This window comes from Falco cherrug, chromosome 3 (genome assembly GCF_023634085.1).
Source record: "Falco cherrug isolate bFalChe1 chromosome 3, bFalChe1.pri, whole genome shotgun sequence".
Taxonomy (NCBI): domain Eukaryota; kingdom Metazoa; phylum Chordata; class Aves; order Falconiformes; family Falconidae; genus Falco; species Falco cherrug.
The window spans coordinates 103,755,212-103,773,234 of record NC_073699.1 but is presented as its reverse complement, the minus strand read 5'-3'; the positions used below and the strand labels follow the sequence as shown (position 1 = coordinate 103,773,234).

At 42.0% G+C, this 18,023-nt stretch overlaps 1 protein-coding gene across 12 annotated transcripts; it reads right to left on the bottom strand.

Annotated features, from left to right (window-relative positions):
- Positions 1–336: 336 nt before the first annotated feature.
- ADNP2 (ADNP homeobox 2) lies at positions 337–17,986 on the bottom strand. 12 transcript variants are annotated; one of them, XM_055706376.1, is made up of 6 exons: positions 15,014–17,439; positions 12,617–12,735; positions 12,234–12,393; positions 10,349–10,468; positions 7,620–7,709; positions 337–3,891 (listed from the first exon to the last, which is right to left on the bottom strand). In XM_055706376.1, the coding sequence occupies exons 4-6, from the start codon at positions 10,454–10,456 to the stop codon at positions 910–912; spliced, it is 3,180 nt and encodes a 1,059-aa protein (XP_055562351.1). In that variant the 5' UTR covers positions 10,457–10,468; positions 12,234–12,393; positions 12,617–12,735; positions 15,014–17,439; the 3' UTR covers positions 337–909. The 12 variants fall into 12 exon arrangements, with proteins under 12 accessions (XP_055562351.1, XP_055562349.1, XP_055562354.1 ...); XM_055706374.1 differs by adding an exon at positions 17,853–17,986 and having other exon boundaries at positions 12,234–15,216; XM_055706379.1 differs by lacking the exons at positions 12,617–12,735; positions 15,014–17,439 and adding an exon at positions 17,853–17,969.
- Between the last annotated feature and the right edge of the window lie 37 nt (positions 17,987–18,023).

The window sequence follows — 18,023 nt, the reverse complement described above, 5'->3', positions numbered from 1 at the left end:
ATGCACAGAAGTCATACACTCCACACATCAAAGCAACTGACACTCCAAAGCAGTTTCGCTTTTTGAAAAAGAAGCCAAACGCTGCTACCAACCTTTGAACAACAGGTATTTAAGCAACCAGGCTTCAACACCAACAAAAAGCATAAACACTGGTTAGCAAGATCTACTTAACAGGTAACACCACAACCATTTCATGTGAGTTAATTAATTACAGCACTTCAATAGGCACCCCCAAGCCCCTCAATCCCCACCATGTTTATACTAGTTAGGTACTACAAGTCGCCAGACTTAACTGGCACAGGCATTTTGACCAAGGAGGAAAAAAATAAAAATAAAAAAAATCTGCCATGTATTTTATTGCTACCAGTGCACTGGGAATTTGAAGGGGCAACTGATTTAAAGGCTACAGTCACTTCAGTAGATAGAACAAAAACATATTAAAAAAATAGGACTTAAACCCACAAATAATCAAATAGATGTTTATCACATAGTTTACCTCAGTATTTTAACCAACATTATACATTTTATTGTTTAGAAAAAATGACAACATTGCAGAAAAATAAAACAAAATTTGTTAATAGGACAAATGTTTTACATGATGGTATAAAAAGTGTAATGGGAGCCTGAAAGGGAACCAAGGGAAATGGAACCAAATAAACACCCCCAAAAACACTAGTCCAGACAAAGCAAGAAGCTAAAACAAATTCCAGATGTGTAAGTCTGAAGGTTTTAGCTTTTTCAAATACACAACTATGTGTGCCTTTCACCATCACAGCCACGATTGAATGAGACTTTTTGTACTACTGTACCCTTCAACAGGCCAGTCTGCAAGTTAAAACAAATAAAATAAACTGCTAATTCATTGAGTATGCAATTACGGACTGCTTTTAGCTGTTATAAAAAGCTTGTTTACACATCTAATGGTTTATCTTTTATATTCAAACTGTGCTTAATATTTTTTAGTTCAGACATACTGAAACCCAGCAGCACAGACGGTTTGTGATTATTTATCGCCTTTAAACATATATTCCTTCTTTTTCCAAAGAAAGATGCAACATCAATTTTCCACGCATATAGCAGCAAAGTAAGTAATTCCACCTCTTTTTTAGAAGGATATGGCCTCTTATGAAAGTAGTCTGTCAAAAACTGTTTTTGAGCCTCGTATGAATTGTGATCATACTGTTTAGGATCTACTGCTAGAAAGCGAAGATCGTCACTAGAAGGAAGCTTCCTCATCTCAGTCCTAGTATGAATCTTCTGTCGTTTGAAAGGCACTACCCCTGAATTCACTTCTTTTTCTGGAGCTAGAACTACGCCAGTACTTAAGCTCAGAGGCTGCTGTTCCTTATTCCTTTGGTCTTCTGCAACGAAGCAGGAATCCGATTGCTTTCTTTTCAGTACCACTGAATCATGCTTTTCGCCGTTCACGAACAGTAGCTCTTTCTTCTCACTACGCTCAAGCTGCATCTTCATGCTTGAGTTGCTGTCTTTGGGAGCACTTCTACAACGGAGCAAATGTACAGCAATAGCTGTTAGAGTCATATTTCCAGTGTACACACCACAACAGTGGATGCACTTGAAAGCAGGAGATTTTAAAATTGTATGTACAGTTGGCATTATATGATGCCGCTCTTTCAAATGCATTTCATAGATTTCTTTACTAACAAACGTACCAAAGCAAAAGGGACAGGTTAACACTTTTTTGTTGCATCTATTATTCACTTCTGCCGTCTGAGGCTTCACTTTGATGTAAACAGGGACAAGTGTCCTTGAATTTAGTCCAGCAAGCACTGCCAAATGTACTTCTCTTTCACCGATGTCTTCCTCTGGTAACACTGTACTGAAATCAAAGTGTGGAAACACAAGGTCACCCTGAGCATCATTACCTAACTGAAATCCTCTGTTGCTATAATCTGCATGTAACTGCTTTTTCCCATTGTGTGTGGTTTTATTGTGTTCCATGAGGCTTTTTAAGTCATGGAAAGTAACTGTGCAAAACAAGCAAGCTAAGCCATGCATCAACAGATGTTTCATGAGCTCTTCCTCACAGAGAAAACATTTACAAGAGAAACACCGGACCGTCTTTTCTGTCATCCACCTTAGAAAGGGTGCACAAGCTGCAAGTTTGTCGGGTTCCAGGGTTTCCTCCGTTTTTACTTCACCATGTTGGTGGGCAACCTCCACATGCACCTGGTAGACGTTTGATGGGAAAAGCTCGTTGCAAACTGGGCAAGTCTTCCACTGCTTAGCCTGTCTGACAGCCTGACTTGTTTCAGGATCAGGCGGGGAGGCTTGTAACGATATATTCTGAGACATTAAAACCACTGGAGGAGAAGGTGCACTAGCTGGTGACTGGGACAACTGAGTTACCGTCCCAGACTGCATTAGCTGGATGGGCACTTGCGGTGGTGTAACAGTGGCTACTCCACCACCAGGAGGTACAGGCAAAGTAACGGAAACGGGGGCAAGCGTGTACGTAGGTATCCCATTAACCTGCTTACCGGTTGGAATCAACTGCCGAAGTATAGAACCCGCAGTCAAAAAAGCTGTGTTTTGAGAAACTGCAGGTTGAACTGGCTGATTTACTGGGATAACTGCTGATGCAACAGGTTGATTAAGCTGAAGAAACCCAGGTCTGACAGGCTGCCTGACAGGAACAACCCCAGATACAACAGGCGGGTTAAGCTGGAGAACACCGGACCCAACTGTCTGCACCACAGGAAGGACCCTGGGACCAATGGGTCTGTTCCCATTCCCAAGAGACTGGTTGACAGAAAGAACTCCTGGTGCAACCGGTTGATTCACAGGGCTGACAGGCTGAATAACAGGCAGCGTTCCAGCTGCAACCGGACCATTTATAGTACCAATGGGTTGATTAACAGGAAAGAGCCCAGGCCTGACAGGCTGATTAAGAGGAAGAACTGCAGGGGCCACAGCTCTATTTACAGTCCCAACGGAATGATTAAGAGGAACAGCTCCAGCACTCACAGGCTGATTAAGGGGGAGCCTATGGGAAACAATGATAGACTGGGAAGGTGACGGCTGAATATTAACATTATTCTGACCTACAGGAATATTACTGGATACAAGAGTAACATGTGATGGGCTAACAATTGGAGCAGAAGTTGTATGTAGAACGCTACCAGAGGCACTTGGAACAGTCAGTGATCCGACTGTGTTCTGAACTGCTTTTGGCTGCACCACACTCTGGGTTTGATTATTCTGTGGAAATGCAAGCTGGACGCAAGACGGAGCTGTGACAGAACCTGCTGGGGCAGTGGCAGGCCCTGCAGATGGAGCAGCTGCTGTCACACCTTGAACAGGCTTTGGAGCAATTTGCATTTGTTTCACAAGTCCTGGTTTCTTAATATGTTCTGAAATCACAGACCGAAGTTTGTTCTCCAGGTCTCGGTGCGTTTCAGCTGTCAGGACATGATACATTAAAGAATCTTGGCTGTTTGCAGAAGCATTACATTTTTTACAGTAGTGCTCAACAGAATTCTCGTTACTTTCATCAGACTTCTGGCCAAAATACGTACTTACTAAGTCCTGAAAATGGTACAGCAGCACATGTTTCTTCATATTGTAATACAATGTGTCTGTGAAGTGACATTTTAGACATGTGAAGTTTATGATGTCACTTCTGAATTGTTTCATGCCATCCAAAATGCTGACTGTATAGTTCTGTATTCTTTTATTAGATGAATGAAACATTCGGATATGTTTTCCCACTATTTTGGGATGAGAAGCAAATGCACATTTTGGGCAAGGAACCACCAGCTCTTGGTCCATTTCATCCTCATGGTAACGGTGCAAGTGATTCTTGAATGAAGTAAGCAATTTTGAGGAGAACTTGCATAAGCTACAGCAGTACGGCTTTGTTCTGTATCTCTGCAAACAAAACAAAAACATCCACTTAGAAACTGCCAGTTCCTAAATCCGTGTTATCTGTTTGAAAGTAAGTCTGCACTATCACCTGTCAAAAATGCCTTTACCAGACGTATAGCATGTATCTTCTCAAGTTTCTTCTGTTTTTGAAAAGCAGACTTAAAGATGACATACTTAAAGGCAGAAATATTTGTGCCCTTTTTGCTTCTTTATAATTTATTAAAAAGCCTTAAGCGAGTTCATTTCTATTCCACGAGAATAATTCTGAAGCCTATTTTTAAAGATGGGAATCACAAAATAAGCTAAGAAGAATTTGCATGCCACTGTACATAGGAGGTGAAGCCCTAGCAATTAAGAACACCAGCCCTTGTACTGTGACACTCTTAAAGCTTTGTTTAGTTCAGGGCCACCTCCCATCTACTGGAGGAAAAGAAAAAAAAAAAAAAAAAAAAAAAAGGGGTTGGGGGGGGTTGTGTATTTCAATACCTTATCCTTCACTGAAAGCTCTCCAGAAGTATCTTTCCCATCAAAGCCACAAAACACTGATTTTTTTTTTTTTAAGAACATTATTTTGAAGCCAGACTAACAGTAGAAAAAGAAAGGAATAAAACTCCCTTTTATGATAAAGCAGCAATGACCTCTTCGTATTATCTCAAAATACTGAGCATCCCATCACAGTAATTTCTTTAAGAAATTTCCTCTAGCACACTCATTATAGAGCATATACATTCTTTTCAGAAAGATATTATAACTGTATAAAAATAAACTTAAATATCTTCCACTAAACAGTGGTTTGCTCCCTCAATTACAGGTCACTTGACAGCATTACATTTCGAATCCATATGAACATTATTTGCTCTTCCTGACAAAAACAGCAGTCCTGTCAACCATTTTGCATTAGCTTCCTAGAAAGTTGACCCTGGCTCCTGCCAAAAGCTACAAAATCAGTCACAGCCAGCATCCAGGTGACAGATCTGCACTCTCAAACATCTAGTGGAACTTGTCTGTTCCCTCAGATGCGTTTCACACCTCACTTCTGCCCCTGATGAAATACCATCCAAAAAGAACAAGCTGTTCCACCACTACAGCATCCAGCCTAGCTAGATCACCCACATATGTCACAAACATGTTATCAAGAACTGTAACAAAACCTGCGCAAATTTTTTTTTCTCTTCATTTCATATAGCCATGAAGGTGTCATCTACTAGCAGTACTAGAAGAGTCCCCTGACAATAACAAAAATCTAACCTCCAAATTCAAAAGACTGGGTCAGATAAAGCCACTGGCTGGCTAAGGCTGCTGAAGGGTATGCTATGAAAGCATCAGTGAATTATCCTCTATTTACACTCTAGGCGTTTTGTGTCAGCTGCTAGCAAACAGCACCACAGCAAATCAGAAGCTTCAACCTTACTTTTGAAGCATACTGAGCAGAGAAAGGACACTGACACTACTGAACTAATGGAGCGTACAGAGCATTACGAACAGCTAAACCTCACTAGCCTTACTTCTCAAGAAATCAGGTGACAGAGGCAACTGCTCATTTTAATTGGTTGTCTGAGGCTTAGAAAAGTTTATAGGCTTTTAAACACTGGGCCCACATACCCTTTACTTTCCCCCTCCCACCCCATTTCTGGTTTGGGTTTTTCTATCCCCATAAACTTATACCGTAGTGTAATACACCATCAATATTTCCTTGCTGCCAAGTCTGAACAATTGTCATTAGGTGCAGTGAGAACACTACAAGTGGTCCAAGTGATGAATTAATTTACTATTATGTCATAACAATGGCTTTACTTCTTCTATAAACAAGCACTGCAGCATACCACTAAGAAACCGCCCCAGTACTTGCATACTGTTGAGTCTAGGGGAAATAATGCCACCTTAGATCATTTGGGTTTTGATGGAGGTAAAAATTATGAGACTTCAGCAAATGAAGTTCTGTACCTCAAGTTCTCTCAAAATAGGATGAACCCAAAAGATCCACTACTTAGCTCAAAAAAACCCCAAACCACCACCAAGAAAAAAAATCCCCCAAAACTCCGCTTCAGCAAAACAGAAGTATGTGGAAGTCTGCTACTTCTATGTTTTCTGTATGAAATGGAGCTCTTCCCCACAGAGACCTTAGAAAATCCCTTTGTTAGCATCTTCTCCTTGCATACGTGTCTTAAGCTGATTCTTATGTTCCTAAGTGTTAACTACAGTTTACTAACAGCATCTCAGTTTTACAGAAAATTTGAAAACATAAAAGTTCTAAGCTGCTTAGGAAAAGTGAAGCACCTTTGAGATTGACCAACACAACCCTAAACTGTACAGATGGAATCCAAAAGGGCTTATTAGAGGCATTTGGGAAAAACTCAAATTAGTCCCACTCCAGAGAACGCACCCCAGAACACAGTAACACTTTCCATTGTGTAGTCTCACATCTCCCTAAAAATAGTACTAATGGTAGAAATCACCAACACATATAGACAGACATCATCTCTAGCCTACTGAGTTTCCAGTGTAGCTCAAACAATTTATTTTCCCCTTAAGGAAACAGCTTTGGAACAGAACATCCTGAAAGACCAACTTACTTTTCCCAAATATACACAGCATGATGCCAAGAGGTATGTGAATGATAAACAACATTTGACTGTTTTAAGAAAATGGGTAAGAAGTAAGTTTAGTACCCAAAAGACACAGCTTGGCAAATCTGTTCCACTGCAACGCATCACAAAGTCTACACTGAAACTCATCAGATCAGATTCCGGTCTTGTTTTTCAGACATGCTGACTAGCTGAGTCAGGATCTGTGTTCTTCCTTCTGGTAAGGATCGGGGGTCTCTGCCTGGCCTCTCTCCAGACATTAGGGATGAAATAAGATTCCCTCTCTAGTGCATAACTTCTAGTTCTTTTCCTCTTTCACTGAAATGGCTTGCCATTTTTCATAAAGGACTGTGAGAAGACTGAAAAAACCCAAACAACCCTTCATCCTAAGTTTTTGACAGGAAGCTTCACTTGCTCTACCTTCATCCTCCTCTTCCCTGTTTCATGTCTGGGGAGGAGGGGGAACTCCCCTGCTCATCTAACACAGATGTCCCAACACTGAATTTTTTTCTTCGGTCAAAAGATAGAGGAAAAGACAAAAAAGACAAAATCATCAAGGTTAGAGAGCTCAGACAACATGCTGGCTGGAGCCAGGAGGCTCCATTGGTTTGTTCATCTCAACCCTGCCCTTCTTATAGATTCTAGCTTCACAGAAGATTCCAGCTACACGGAACCAAAAGCTGTTTTCACACACGCCAATTTAACTTAATACACCTTCCACTGCAATCCTATCCCAAACCACTAATGGTAACTTCAGTTTAATCCACTCACACCTACGCAATCACATTTTCACCCTTCCAACGAAACAAGTGTATTGTACACAACAGCCGGTTAGGACTACTCATCAGACTAAAAAAGCTCATAGGCTAAAAAGGCTGAACATTAGTATGACATCTTAAATACTGATGGTCAGGGTTGTACCCTTAAAGACAGCGAACAGCATACACAGTCCTCAATCAGCTGCACTGCAGGGAAGAACAGAGGAAATGAAAGATTATTCCCTGACTAATAATACCTAGAAAACAGGACGTGAAAGCTAATTTTTTTACCATTAAAAAGGTGTATTTTAACTTTTCCATGACTTCTGAAAGCGATGAAATTCAGCGATTCCCCATGCATGTCTAACCAGACCTTACATACACATACCTTCCTCTTTCCCACGGATTCCCAAGGAGAGACATCACTCCATGAAGTGTTGCAGAAGTGTTTTTCACCTGGGTCAAAACTTTTAAGATTCTAAAAGAAAAAAGAAAACAAGAAATAATCTGCTTTTGCAGCCTGTTCTGAATATAAAAATAGTCTCAATACAAACCAAAGAAAAAAGGAAAAAACACACAGAGGATGAATGGGAAGTCCGTACAGTATTCAGATATAGGTCTCAAAATTCAGTTCAAGGAAATTACTTCTTTGATCCCTCTTCATTTTACCTCAAGTACTTGTTCATATGACTGCCTCATAATAAAGCCATAATTCTGAACTCTTCATAGTTACTGAAAATAATGTAGGAGTCAAAATATTTACGCTTTATTTCTGTTGCTTCTAGCCAAGTTCACAGTGAATACTGAAAGATATTTTTCTCCCTCTGCCTTCCTCCTCCTAAATCTGTAATATTTCACCATTTACTTCCATTTATTAACTTACCGCTACAGTTTACTTTGCAACAAGTTTTAGTATTAAATCTTCATAGCATTGCTATGCTTTTAACTTTGAAAAACAAAGACATTCCCAGAACCTTATTTCAAAGAGCAGCTGTATTTTGCCTCAAGCTGTAAAAACAACAATATTATCACCTCTGGAACCACCATGCCAGGGTAAACAACATTCCCTATAGCATTCTTATCAATCCCATTGAACCAGTTCATGTTCCTCAAGGCAAAACCAGCTACTACTCTAAAATTTTTCAGAGTTTAAATGAAGACTTAAAGACGACTATGTTAAAGCTAAGAGTTTACTAAAGGAAAGCCTCTGACATTACAGCGTACTTAAAGAGTACTACTTTGACAGTCAAACTAGTAATCTAGCACAAAAGCCTTTCTTCCTAGCAGAGACTAATTAAGAACTTTCAGCCTAAAAACTAATCCATTTGGTCTCCAACCTACAAAGAGGATACTAGTTGTATGTGAAATTCGTTCACTTTCCTCACAAACTACTGTCCATTATCATGTCTTATTAGAACAGTTTAAGACCAACTTTGAGACCAGATGGCAGGTCAAGCTTGCACTGTATCATTTCATACCATTTCCTAAACTGTCCAGCCTCCTCACAAGGACAATGTTCAGAAATCAGTCTTAATATTAGTGGAGGAAAGAAGACTGAAGCTACTTCCCACCTATTAAGTCATCACACAACCTATTCTACCAAAAAGAAACACCATCATTCTATGAGCCAAGAACAAATCAAGTACTAAACCCCATTACTCTAGCTGCTAAAGTCATACCAAAACCAGCCCCAGATTACCTGGCAAAACCAAACTGAAGTTATGAACTTTGCTGAGGGAGAATTATTGGGGGGATGATGATACCCACACACACAAAAAAACCCACTAAAATGGTAATTTTTGGGCCTACATCTCACACCGCTTTTTCCAGAACGGAAATGTTTGCTCGGTTTGCCACAACCATCATTTATTAAAAGTGAAACAAAACCACACACACACAAACACACACCACTACCACACCAACCAACCAACCACAACACACCTTATTCCTCATTCACCACTAAAATCTATACTGCAATCAACAAGTTAGACTGCCATCAACTTCACAGCAAAAACACTAGCATCATCAAAACATTTCTCCTTCAAAGGGCCAAGGCACAACAGCTTCTGACTCAGAGGTTTAATTACAAAACAATATACAACACAAACAACAGTAAGAAAATGGAAATTTACTAGACTTTTTCCCCTGAGCTCTTACGATATTTAGATATATCAAACATTGTTCAACTGCAATAACCAAGAATGTTCCAGAATTAGTTCTGCATGTAGATCTTTACCATTTTTTTCTCAGCTGTTTACTTACCCAGTTTCAGAACACCACAAAAAATACAATACCACCCCTACAGATAGTTAACTTACTTTAGTACCATCATACAGAATTAATCCAAACTCTTAAATTGAAGTCACGAACACACCGAACAGCCAAAAAAGCCTGTGTACCAGCTGGCTAAAATACACTACTGTTTAGTTGCACTACTGAGTGCATTACTTGTTTGCACTTTTTCTGCTATCAGGCTTACCAATCTGATGGTGTGAATTCCTCCTACTTGTTGCACAATACTTTCTCCCTAAAGTAGCAACAATGGTACTAGGTTCATCTTGATATCTCAGTACACATGCATATACTATTTAAGATGCAGAACTGAACTACAACTCAGTAAGGCAAGTTTGGTATTTTTCCCTGGACACAAAGTTTAAAGGCCTACACCAAAGTCACTGATCTAACTGGCTGGGTTTTCAGAAATAGCGAAAACCTGTATATCCTTCAAAGGCTTGCCCTTGGAACATGACAGGATGCCTTTGAGTAGACTTAAGTCTTCGTCTGCTTGTGATTTTAAAAGACCTGCCAAAAAGCTGCAGTGCGGTACACATTTCTTTAGTCTGTGGTGGTTTTCCTAAAACTGTACTGGTTCCTGCTGTTGAAATATTACTAGCAGAGAAGAATACACAGCACCATCTATAACACATCTTGTTGAGAAATCAGTTTCTTTCAACGTTACGTACTAAACCACTGAATTCCACCCTGGCATACGAGTAGTCAGTCATGAGTAATACTTCATAGTAAAGGTCACACCATAAAGATCTGTGGCAGAGCAGCATCACATACACTAAAAGCGTTTATGTTTCAGATTGGTTTACATTATTTCAAATGCTTTACCTTCAACAATTCCCTGCAGCTGTCAAGCCCAAGATCCACAAGAATGCCCTTCACCTTTTTTCGAGCCTTCCTGATACTATCAAGATTTTGAACAGGAATTTGAAACATTTTGCACTTTTCCTGGAAAAAAAAAATCAAACACAAAAAAAAGCGATGGAACACTTCAACACAGGCATTTAACAGTATTAGAACAAAAACTAAAGTCTAAAAAATTCATTCTTAAATATGAAAATCCAAAAGCCTTAAGCTGAAGAACCAGTCTCATTAACATTTCCCAGTAGATGACTTGCTTCCTCTTGAAGGAAAGCAAAAATGCTTGGGGGGGGGGGGGCAGACAGGATTCCTTTACATTTTTTCTCTCATACCTACACAAAATTCCAAGTTTTTCTTTCAGATCTCTCCGTGTATACATGGCAGCTACAGTGTTTTGCATTTGTTTGGTAAAAGAACATGAACACCACAGTTTTACTAAGGTCTATTCAGAAAATTCCTATCATCTCATCTAGGAAGAGGAATTCAACAACTTCCACCTTGCAAGTTAGTGTCAGGATGAGAAGCCTCTTTGATAATTCAGTATGTTGTCGTTTATGTACATGCTTAAAATATAATTGCTAGTAAAACTCTAAATTTCCTGCAGAAGTTTCTGCTGCTGTAAGCAGATACAGACCTTGGCATAAAACAAGCTACTACAGTATTAAGGCAGCAGAAAATAAATGTAATTAAAGTATGGCACTGACAGCTAGAAGTGGGACAAATTTTTTTAATACCCATATGCTTTCAGCTCTCCTCCTCTGAAGAAGTGTATATAGCTCTATTGCCTTCCCTTACTCCAGAATTTGGATTTATACCCGACCCTGCTCCCCCTTCCAGCAAGCTGCAATAGCTAGAGTCCAACATACAGAGGAGTATGACAACAAACGCAAGACTACAGAAAGACAGATTATCTGCTGCTGGCCATGTCTGAAGGACTGCTGCACGGCACGGTTGCCTACCTGTCTACAACATAGCCCCTGGAAGGCTCTACCACAGGGGTCCTCAAACTATGGCCTGTGGGCCAGATATGGCCCCCCAGGGTCCTCAATCCGGCCCCCGGTATTTACAGAACCCCCCCGTCCCCGCTGGGGATTGGGGGGGGAAACCAAGCAGCGGCAGATGACTTCCTGCCACCTCATCCGCGCGCCAGCCCCCTGTTTAAAAAGTTTGAGGAGCCCTGCAGTCTAGCACTTCCCCAATAGCTAGGCTTTTATCATCACTGCCTAAGGAGCTGGGCTATGGACACACCAGTTGCTTCTCTTCAGCTCCCAGTACACCGTAAGGTATCCCCATGCACTTAGCTTTAAAAGTATGTGCCTTTATCATCTCCTCCCTAGATGACAGCAAAATGCAATTTAGACTGAGATTTAAGTAACTGAAACGGGCACAGAATGCAACAGAACTACCCTGCACCGAAAAAGGACAGCGGGAGCTTCACAAGTACTCTGTTCTTAAATAACTGACAGAGGACCCAATAGAGTTTAAAAGAACCTAGTTCCTATCGCTAGAAAATTTATCCACCCAGGTCAAGTTCTAACAAAAAGAAAAAGAGAAAATCCCTAAACAGCACTTCAGCCTTGATGGCCCTGAATGTCTTGAAAAGCTGCACTTCTAAAAAAAAAAAAAAAAAAAAAAAGATCACTGTCAACATGAAATCTTTGCCTGGAAAGGAAAGACAACTGTAAAAACTCCTCCAACATAAGTAAGAAGCTACAAGCTAAGCCTCACCAAACTAAAAAAAACTGAAACACAACACCTTTTTCTACTTTGTATGTCATTACTCAAGACAACAATAATTTACATACAAATCGTACAGTTAAGATTTTTTAGAATTAAAATTCAAACAACTCACATGCTATTCTCCTCTTCTTCTCCCCCCAAAGGAAAGGTGTGTAGAGAGAAATGGAGAGGGAGCCCCATTTGACAGATGCTAGTCTTGTTTTCTAATCTTTTTTATCCGTAAGAAGTCTGGAAGACATTCTGACACCATTGGGGTGGGTGTGGAAAGCAACCTATACAGAATGGAATACATCAGTGACTAATCTGTCATTCTATCAAAATCCAAGGAGTAAAATTAAGACATAAAATTCTTTTTTTTAAAGTGAAGTCAAACAGGAATTCGTATAGCCTGGTTAAAGCTTCATGATCAGTCCCTCTATGACAGCAGGTTATGTGCACCAACCCCACGGTCCACTGCTGGTAACAACAGGGCTGACAGGATGCCACCATGCTCACATCAGCCAGGAGATGCGGTTCAATACATTAGGCTCCACTGGGAACAGCTCCTCCATCTCAGTCCGTTAACTGATACGCTGATGCTACTGAAGGTGAAGCAGACATTTCTTGAGGCATGTCTACCTTACAAAAAAGAAACACTGGTCTACAAAGGTGGTATAGTATGTAACTTCCATTTCAGAATGATTACTGGGTAAGAAAACTCTTGAGATACATGTAAGTCATTAATCCTGGAGACAGACAAGAGACAACAACAGGAGGGACAGGCTTGAGTACAAATGACTTATTTTCCAATTTTCAAGTAGCTGGTCTTCAATCCAAGATGTACATTTCTGAATCACATGCAATGCTATTTATCTGCTATTTAAACAAACTGTTTTTCTAAGTGTAAGACTCTTAATTTACTCTCATCTAACATTCTCTGTACCCATTAGACCAGTAATGCCCCATCATAAAGATCACAAAATTTCAACCTTCTAAGCTTATTCCCTCAAGTTCTCAGTTTAATTCCCTGGTTGCTATACACCTCGTTATCCATATTCTTTTACTAGCAATTTATCTTTTACTTTGGACATTCTTCAGGCCTTAGCTTGCACTTTTGTTTCCATGCATAACTACAGGCAATCTTCTGCTGGTATGCAACCCATTCTTAGCCAGCAAATTCAACATGAAAGCACTAAAATTAAATTAAACCCAAGTTACCCTAGCCCAAAAGTCTTGGTTCTTTTACCGCGTTGGCTACCTAAAGACAGATTTATCTTAAACTACTTTTAACTGTAGTTTCCAAAAAAAAAAAATTAAAAAATAATGATAATCCATTGAGTTTTCACAGACAGTACCTTTTCATAAGCAGAACCAAGGTAATTTAATAGCAAAATAAAAGAGCAGATGATGTCCCAAACTCAGTTCTAAAAAGATCACTCGACCCTTGCTCAGGTCAGATTTTATCCATCAATCTATTCCTGCATTTACTGTTCATTTAGGTTAACACCTCCATAACGATAGAGCAAACTGGAGTTTCATGCCACACTAAAGGATCCCTTCGTTTCTCTAACGTTTGTAATCATGTATTATAACATCCAACTACGTTCAGCTTTTCAACAAACATCACAAACGCAACTCTTCCCCTTCTGGTGGTACTGCAGTATTTTAGTACTAATCTAAACACAAGGTAATGGTCTGGACAGCATCCTACTAGTCAAAGACAAATACTACTAATTTGCTGAGTAACTATGCTCAACTATAATTTCTCTGCATTAAAGAAAAGCAAAAATGCTAACATTTCACTTCTTCAAAGTGAGAGGTCACTACAAAATTGGAAGTTCCTGTTTTGCCTTCCTTTCAGTTTACTACTTGGAACAATACTCGCTTGCCTTGGAAGGAACCTCAACAGGACACCCAGCCCAGCCTCCTACTCAAAGGAGGCTCAGCAATGAACTGCAACCACAGCGCTCGGTGTCTCAGCCTGTCAGGTCTTGGAAACTCCTGTAGACAGAGGTCTGACAGCCTCTCTGGGTAACCTCTTCCACTGACTGACTGCACCCAGCGTAAGGCGTTTTTTCCTTACATCAAATCAGCACCATTTTAGTTCGCGTTCCTAAGGAAACCAGGCATATGCAATCAAATTAAATATGACACTGGTATGGAGCTGGAGCAAGGAAGATGCAGAAATGTGCCTTCCACACACATGCAAATACATCCAGCAAAACCCAACAGTAAAGTAGATGATCAGGCATTTCTAGAGATTTCATGAAAACAAGCAGCTAAAGAGAAATGCTATTAGAAGATCCACAGAGAAAAATGCTGCAACATAACCCTTTTTTAGACACCAGATAACCTACACAGAAGTCAGACCTCCAGATGCATTCCTAGAAAGCTGGCCTTCATTAGTCTGTTGCTCACAGAACTGCTTACACTACGAAAATTACGAAAGGCTTACACATTTTGTCCTTTCACATAATCTGCACTGGAAATTCAGCCATTCTCAGTTTTGATACCTTTTTATCTTGTAAACTGTCAACAGTAATGGCAGAAGAGATTTTTTATGAAGACTTTCAGGTTTTGGGATATTTAGGTGGGAAGTATTTTTAAAGGTTTGTTTTAACAGCTTGTATTTCAGCAGTTATACCAGAACTGACTCATTAGAAGTTGATAAATCAGTATTAGTTGAGAAAACAGTAATAACTGCTCCATTCCTGAAAATGAAACAAAGAGCATGTGATTACTAATCCTCAGATTCTAAAGAACAAGAACCCAGGATGTCAAAGACAGCAGCCAGAAGGACAAGCACGCTGAGAAACTGCCTAGAAGAATGCGGGTTCAGCTTGGCCATGCTGATTTTACTCTCAACAATTCTGTTTTGTTTTCAATAAGCTTACAAGTCTCCAAAAGTCATACCTGGATATCTGCTAACCGCATTATTACATGGATGGTTCCAGTCCCTGGACTCTTATCTGTACCTTCTGAGAGACACCTAACCGGATTTACAAGTGCGTTGTAACCATCAAAGCTTATCCAGTCTTTGGAAGGAGAGGGAAGAAATGCATATAGCTTCCTATCAACATCTCTAGGTGTTTTAACGGCTTTGAAAGATTTGATTCCTGGAAAGAAAAGCAGTCAATTGATTAGAATGGATACTATTATTGGTTATTATTTCATTTTTTGTAAATTAAAATAGATTAACAAAACTTACTAAAAGCAGTTCTGGTCAACAGAACAAAACAATGCTACCTTATCTTCCTAAATTCCAATTTCTGTCAAAGTGCAACTTGATAGAAACCTCGCTAAGTCAGAAACCTTTAGGGGTCTAGAATTACAGATCTCTTATAGTCCCAGTAATTTCACTCTTTTTCTTGGCTATAAATCACATACCTGTTAAAAAAAGTAATCTAATCAACACAAAGCAAGCCATCATTCAGTGGTTGCTAACACAGTAAAAAGGATTAAGGTATGTGATTACATACATAAAGACACAGCACCTCAACCCACATCTTACCTAAAAAGTCACACCAAAATGAATTTAGGTCACCAAATCTAGCTACTATGGTTTAAATAACTATTGTGATGTTTCATAACACAATCAAGTCTGTTAACCAAGACTAGTTAGAAGAGAAGGTGGCACTACACCATCCAATTCATGGAGCCTTCCTACAGCACACAGTGCTTGACTCACCTGGGGGTCAGCATTAGCCAGAACCCAAGCCCATTCTAGACTACTTGAGGAGCTAAGTGGAGCCTACTCAAATCCCATAGGACTCATCAGCCCCATGTGTAAGTGAGCAGAAGAGTCACACAACCAAGCCCAGCTACCCTAGGAAGAAGTACAACTGAGTCTGCACGGCACTAGTCAACGTGATATGACTCAAAGACATTTCACACAGGTGCACAGAACAGTCCCTAGCACAGATAATCCACAACCAGAGTAATTCAGCATGGGGACAGAACTGAAAAATAAAATAAGGCTGTGCTACAGGTTTCAGCAGCAGGACCAAAGTGTTTAAACACAAGCCAACTCTTAGCAGTGTTCAACAAGACTTAACCCAAATCAGTGAGTTTCCAGCAGTAAAACATAAGGCACTGTAAAACCGTGCTTGTGTGCTCTTCATTGTGTCTGAAGATTTGTTACAATTTGGGGGGTTTTGTTGTTGGGTTTTTTACAAATGAACTGTTAGAATTACAGGTTTTATTACAGCTCATAATGTAGCATATTCACTACACACAATTTGTCTAAATATTGTTCTAAAGAAATCCCCTTTTCTTGATCAAAATTCAACTGAAAGATTATTTTAAAAAGCACCAAGATTTCTAGAATATAGACTGGAGTGGGGATCCCCAGAGCGAGTCTTTTAAAGACTTGTAATGGAACACATTTAAACTTTTAGGAGTTCAAAAGATGTATTTCTGATGATAGAAAACTGTTAAAGAAAATGACCAGTGCCCACCCCAACAGTTTACCTGTCAGAACTTAAGTATTCATCAGTTAAGAGGGAGAAGTTTGTAATTTTGACAGTACAGAACTATGAACTGCTACAGCACAAGTGAAATACTTTTTTTTTTTATTCCATTTACAAATCAAACAGGACAAAAAAAAACTTAGCTACTTGCTCTCAAGTGCAAGGCAAGCATACCCAAATAGCCTTAATGATTTGCATTGCACGGGTTATGTTTGGTTAATTATTCATAAAATTTTTCTATTTTTTTCAAAAATTCATGCATTGCTTAAGTACCACAATCATATTGAATGCAATTTTGCATCCATTAACATTTTAGTCCTAATTCTGCATATGCAGTATTCCCAAGCACATCACCACAGTCTTCGATGAACTGTTTGAAAGACCCGCATCGCCTAGAAGCAATTAGGGCTTTGCACCCACCTACGCTGAGCCAGCCCGTTAAGTCGGTTCCTTAGATGTTCTATTGCTCCACTACTGGCAGAAATTGGAGGGGGGAAAAACCCAAGCAGCCCTAAGCAGCTGCTGAGGGGCAGCCGCAGAGCGGAGCCCTCGCCGGGCGCTGCCGCCCCGCCCAGCTCAGCCCCGCTGCTGGCCGCGGGTGGGGCAGGGCTGCTCCCCCGCCCGCCCCCTGCGAGACCACACGGCGGCCACCTCCGCCGCCTGCCCAAGCCGGGCACGGCGGGAGCGCCCCGCCGGCCCGGGGAGCGGCCAAGAGCCGCCCGCAGCGCTCCAGCTACCGCGGGGGCTTCAGCGACAGGAGGGCCCGGCGCCCACGGCGCTGCCCCGGCGGGGAGACACGGCGCCCCCAACGCAGCGCCCCGGCCGCGCGGTTCGGCTCGGCGCACCGCCCCTCCCCGGCCGTCCCCCCGCGAAGCCCTCGGCGAGGCGGGCCCCGACCCCCCGCACCCCGCCGCGGCGAGCCAAGAGCCGGGCGCAACCGCCCGGGCGCGCCGAAGCCAGTGCTTCCTGACAGGCGCCGGCGCACCGCCTGGCCCCCGCGGCGGCAGCGCCTCCGCCCGCGCCCCTCGGGGCGGCGCGCCCTAGGGGAGCCGCCGGCCCGCCCCGCTGCACCTACCCGGCCGCCCTACAGGGGGAGCTCGCCGTCGCTCCGCCGCCTCGCTGCCGCCTGCTGGGCCGCGGGCCCGCACCGCCGCCTCCGCCCGCCGCTCCGCGCCGCGCCGGCCCCGCCGCTCCGCCGCCGCTTCGGCCGCCGCACCACTCCCGTGCCGCGCCGCGCCCGCCGCCCCGCCCCGCGGCTCCTCCTCCGCCGCTGCCGCGCTCACCCCGGGCGCCACGAGGGCGGCGGCCGCAGCGTCGCCGGAGCCCGCGACCGACCTCGGCTCAGCCCCCGCGCAGCGCCTGCCGCCCCGCGCCCGCCCCTCAGCCTCCGGCCGCTCCCCATCCAGCGCCAGAAAGAGAAAATGGCGCTCGATTATCCCAGGAAGTGACGTCGC